The sequence below is a fragment of the Saccostrea cucullata genome, unplaced genomic scaffold (assembly GCF_032062105.1).
Source record: "Saccostrea cucullata isolate Sc308-1 unplaced genomic scaffold, CSIRO_AGI_Scuc_v1 ctg11103, whole genome shotgun sequence".
In the NCBI taxonomy this organism is placed as follows: domain Eukaryota; kingdom Metazoa; phylum Mollusca; class Bivalvia; order Ostreida; family Ostreidae; genus Saccostrea; species Saccostrea cuccullata.
Genome location: NW_026919664.1, coordinates 5,029 through 10,941, shown reverse-complemented (window position 1 = coordinate 10,941; position 5,913 = coordinate 5,029). Strand labels below are relative to the sequence as shown.

General features: G+C 35.4%; 1 protein-coding gene across 1 annotated transcript; it reads right to left on the bottom strand.

Moving 5' to 3' along the window:
* Positions 1–631: 631 nt before the first annotated feature.
* LOC134235788 (signal-induced proliferation-associated 1-like protein 1) lies at positions 632–5,487 on the bottom strand (the record flags this gene model as incomplete). Its single annotated transcript, XM_062717937.1, has 8 exons — positions 632–989; positions 1,465–1,558; positions 1,873–2,005; positions 2,697–2,872; positions 3,289–3,467; positions 3,890–4,046; positions 4,485–4,626; positions 5,432–5,487. Coding segments are annotated over 8 exons (1,081 nt in total), but the record flags the coding sequence as incomplete, so codon positions are not given.
* Positions 5,488–5,913: the final 426 nt, after the last annotated feature.

Genomic DNA, 5,913 nt, shown 5'->3' with positions numbered 1-5,913 from the left:
GTCAACATAGGGCTTATAGTTACTTGGAAATGAAACCTACACCAAAAACTTTAACCTGTTCACTCAACCAGAAAATGTAGGTCAGATTCAGCATCCAAAGCAAGCCCGGTAGTATGCATCCTTAGATGTATCATCCATGCAAGTTTGGTCAACATAGGGCTTATAGTTACTTGGAAATGAAACCTACACTGAAAACTTTAACCTGTTCACTCAACCGGAAAATGTAGGTCAGATTCAGCATCCGAATGAAGCCCGGTAGTATGCATCCTTAGATGTATCATCCATGCAAGTTTGGTCAACATAGGGCTTATAGTTACTTGGAAATGAAACCCACACCAAAAACTGCACCAAAAATGTTAACCTGCTCCAAAAACATTAACCTGGTCATTCCTTTGCCGAAATTGCAGCATCTGAAACTTTGACTGGTACAATGAAACACACTAGAAACATCTTCCATGCATGTCTAATCAATATAGGACATAGAAGTACTTAAAAAGAAAACTGCTCAAAAAAACTTAACCTTAACCCGGGACGCCGACGCCGACACCGACGCCGACACCGACACCGACACCGACGCCGACACCGACGCCGACGCCGAGGGTATTACATAAGCTCCCCCAACTTAATGCACCAAAATTTTATCCCCTGTTTATGGGATTCAACATGATTTGCATAAACACCTCCTGTAATACTTCATTTAAAACTTAAATTTGATCCAAATACCTTATTTAGCAGCCTAAACAGTCATGGATTTCATAAATTCAAAATTTCTATCACATAAGAATATCACTGAAGAATGCTCTCTATCTTTTTGTTGAGTTATTCCCCTTTACACAGAGTAATATCTACTGTCTGTCTATCGTTTGGAAAAACCACTCGGTAAATTTGCGGAGCTGTGCCGCAGCAGTCTGTGATTCCTCCTGAAGACGGATGTTGTCTCGTCTCAGTGACTCCACTTCAGCCTCCAAATCAGCATTCTCTTTCCTCTCCTGATTAATGTAAATTATTATCCATCATATACTCTAAGTAGTTGACAAAATAAATATGGGACAAAACACAATTATCATATCTTATCCAGGAAAATGGCTTATCATGTACGAAAACTGTTTATCTAGCTGAATTAAAATTTCAACATTTAATTTTTTTTTCCTATTCTCTCATCTACGGTCAACAAAATGAATGCAGTAGAGTTGTATATAAAAAAAAAATTTTTACAGATTGAAATTTTTTTTTTAAAATAGGGCTTAATGAATTATAATATCAAATAATATAAGTACTGCAATATTCATGCACTGAAATTTCTTTTTTTTTTTTTTAATTTTAGGTCTAGAAAAATATTGAATTTTTGATTGGATATAATGAATTACATATATTATGAATGAACTACAGGTATACAATGTCATTCCTGTCATCCCTAGGAATTTGTGTTATAGAGTATTTGCATTCATTGTCATAACTTGTTACCTTATCTAGGTCCATCTCTAGCTGCTCTACTTTGTTCTCCAGCTCCTGAATTCTCTGCTGGGGGTTAGATACAGCAGACCTCCAAACTGAACTCCTGTCAATACAAAGGCAAGGTCTGTTTCATAAGGTACATTCTTTTCTCTCTTTACACAGAGATGTCTACCCTATTTTAAATGGTTTTTACTGACATTTGAGCTTTTCAAGTGTATTGGTGTTAATGCTTTGTTTTCATTTACATCTCATAACTTTTAGATGAGAATAATTTTACTGTTACATCAATATCCTTTATATCAGCATGTAACATACTGGATATCTATTTCTCAGTGTTTGAGTACATGCATATCCTTTATAGAAATTCATTAAAAGTAAACAACACAGTTTTCTACCATTATTGATTACACAGCTTACCCCTGTGGCTGGCTGGTTGGGGGCTTTGTGTAACTGCTGGTTGGTTTGTTGACCCCCGCTTTACTTGGTTCAGGTGGGAGAGCTCTGTCCTTTGGATCCCTACCAGAACTTCGGGACTTAGAGCCATCTGTACCTAACACCAGACAAACAAATACTATCAAAACAACTCCGGCATGATAAATGTGAGGAGTTACATAAACATTGATTTTGTTTGCACCGAGGATGCACTTTTCTATATAAAATAACAAAGAAAACCAAAGGTCTTTGTTAATTTTTTTCTCCTCAAGAACATGACTTCACATTTATAAAATAGGGGAAAACAAACCTAACACACAGCAAATATAATTTGAAGTACAATAATAAAGACCTTACCTCTTCTAGAAAACATGATCATTAATTCCTACACATGGCACAGACAGTTTACCTGTTCATTGATTATTTTATAGAATGTTTTCTGTATCAGACAGCACAGTGGTGACATCTCTGATGCAGACCTATAATTCACTGTTAGCAGATACCTAATGGATCATGTCAACATGATCTAAAAGCTTGCACTGAACCAACCAAGGAATGAGTGTTCCACTTGACTGATCAAGTGGAACACTGGAACAGAAGATCTGTCAAGTAATTAAATTAATGGCTTTAAAACTCACCTTGTCTGCAATTGTAATTTCAGAGATTTACTTTATATAGCCTTTGTGAGCAATTACTGAGATTTACTTTCCATGGCCTCTGTGAGTAATTTCTGAGACTTACTTTCTATGGCCTTTGTGAGTAATTTCTGAGATTTACTTTCTGTGGCTTTTGTAATTTCTGAGACTTACTTTCTATGGCCTTTGTAGCTACGTTGACCAGATTGGACCAGTCTAAGCTGGCCGCTGACTCGGGGAGAGGGACAGGGTTCTGTTGAGTTCTGGGTTGAGCAGCTGCAGCGTTACGACTCAATACCTGCCGGGCTTTGGCTGCCATAGCACTGTCCAGCATAGCACGAGGGGACAACCTGAAATCCCAAGATCAGAAGTCAATAAGACCATACACTTTTTTTTTTAAAAATCAGTTAAAGCACAACCAAAATTACATTGTTCAGCTAAGACGAGTAACATCTGATGAAAGTTTTCACTTTAATAAATGCCCAACTAGTTAACTGGAGAAATTCTAACCTAGGTATGAAATTTCATATCCTTATTCTAGAATCCATCAACAAACACACAACAATTATTGATTTTTTATTAAAAAATCAGCATCATTGATTAAAAAGCATATGCAAGTGTGTACTCCTTTCACATTACACTGCCAAACTTGAAAAAGAATTCCACTAAGAGAAATATAAAAGGCTTAGAAACAAATGACCTTTTCATAAATTGCTCTACAACTTTTTTTTACTGAATTGTCAATTAGGTTAATTATCAAAATTACCTTGCATCTCCCAGCACCTCCTTAGGGAGAGCAGGTACTGGAGGGGCGGTGGAGAAAATGAGGTCCGCCACAATGGCCTCTCGGGAGGGGGATATGGTGGCTCCCTTCTGACTGTGGAGGCTTTCATCAGACATGGTTCTCTTCAGTGGAAAAGACGGTCTCTCTATAGAGCTGCCCTGCTTAAATTACACCATCATATAATGTGCTATATAGTAATATCTTATCATTGTAAGACAGGATACAGAGCTGCCCTGCTGAAATTTATTCACATCGTCATACGTGTGTTAAAGGTTAATATCTTATCATTGTAAAACTGGAATAACAGAGTAATGATAAAACATATAATTATTTTTCTAATAGCTCATACGGCTGTATCATCAGCCTTATCATTACATGTATATATATATATATATATATCAAGTTGATAAGACTCAATGTGTAATAAAGGTGACTAATATCCTGCTTGTCAGAAACTTCTTGTTTAACTGCAGTCAAAATGTTACATCAGCATCAAAATATTATCCTTCTTATCCTTACTGACTTTAAACAAATTCAATAACTCATACAAAGTGTAAACCTTCCTGTGTGTGTCGCCTCTTACCAGTATGCCTCTGAGGTCACTGTTTTTGAGGTCCATGTCAATCAAGCGTTTGAGGTCCTCTTGAAGTTCGTTGGACTGTGTCTTGGAGTGTTTACCGTTCACGCCTGGACGGAGTCGGGTGTTCAGTGATTCCTCAGATGACATTCCACTCAGGTTCCTATAGATACATATTTAAACAGTACTGTTCTGTTTTGTAATATTGCATTGCTTTAGGATTTACTTTGAAACATATATAGGGCATGAAGAATGTTAACTTGCAAATATTTTATTCATTTTCAAATTGAAATCGGATCCCACATCTTGATTTAAAAATACATCAAGTAGATAATCAGGTGTAGAAGTATTTCAGTCTGTGTAACATTAATAGATAATATTACTCACTAAGGTAGAACAACCAAACACTGGTTGTTAAGTGCAAATATTCAAAATAGTTAAAAATAGAAGTGTTTTTGTTGTTTGTTGAAAAAAATTAACTGATATTTGCTGCTATCTTCTCAATAAAAATCTACATTATCAATGCATGCCAATTTTTATGTATAAACTTCTTGCAATACAAAAATTGATTTATTCTGCCTGATTGTCAGTGATGACCTACTTTTGAGAAGATCTTGGGCTGCCGTTTTCACTGCTGAGGGGGGACACCTCTGACAGGTGGGTCCTCCTGTGACCCCCGGGCCGACCTTTGCTGTTGGCTGAGGTAGGATCTGCTCTCTTCTTACCAACGTTGGTTAAATCATCTAATAACAAATTAAATTTTATTGAATATCATTGAGCATAACCATTTTTCTTAGACTTAGCTTTTTATTGATAAGCAATTTTCCCAATACCCCTGCCAATTCTACTTCAAATTCCCCAGTTCCTCCATTAAAAAAGTTTGACATATTTGATGTGCCATTACTTTCTCCCAATATGAGTCATGTCTTTAAAATGTTTTGTCTTTCAAAATAACTTAAATCTAAGCATTCAACTACAGATGTTTCCAAGCTCTACTCTTGGATTTCTGATTCTGAAATAAATGAGCATGTTTCTTATCCAAAGAATACATGGAATGTATATTTATTTACATGAAATACTATAAACTGGCTGATTTTTTGAGGCGTCAATGCAGACAACAATGCACTAATTCATTAATATCATTAACAATTAATTAATAATTTATAAATGCTTTCAATACATGGTGCAGATAACTGTAGGGCTAATTCATGGTAATGCAAACCACTCCATTACAAGTCCCTCTAAATTTTACAAAATATTGAATAGCTACAGTTCTTTCTATTAACAATGCAAGAACATTTTTCTGATAGGACAAACTTAGAAATAATCAGGTGTTCCTAGGGATAAAAAAAACAATTCATATAATACTTTATCCTGAAATGTCTAGGTTTTCTTTTATAAATTGTCAGTTATTCCAAAAATTATAAAACAACCAATGGACAGAGAATCTAGGCAAGGCAAGGTGGATGGTCATTCCAAATCTAAGATCTCATAATTTAAAAAAAAAAACAAATCAACATTATTTCTTTCAAAGCAGTATAATCTTACCCCTAGAGCTGTGGCTGTGATAATTCGGGTCAGAAAAGACTTTAATTTTTTTATCACTAAAACAATAGTATTGTTACAATACCTATTTGCTAAGTTTTGGACAACCATCGAATCGTATCAGCCTTTTCGGTTCTTTGATTTAAAATCAAAGCTAAATTATTTTCACTTTTTCCTGCTTCCATGGAAACAATTACCAATTTGCAATTTTTAAATGCAACATGAACAGTTACATATACTAATCATTAAATCAATAAAGTTTCATGACGAATGCCCAAGGGTCATGAGAGAACATTCTTGGACAAAATCTGTCGCTTTTTTCAAGTTTTAATGACAACGGTAACCATTTTGAAAATGAATTACCATGCACGCAACAAAACTACAACCAGTAATCGTACTTTGAAGAAAGTTTCAGGCCATCTCAGAAAAACAGTCTATAGAACAAAAACATGCGTACAATCGCTGTATGTCGCCCCCGAATTGTT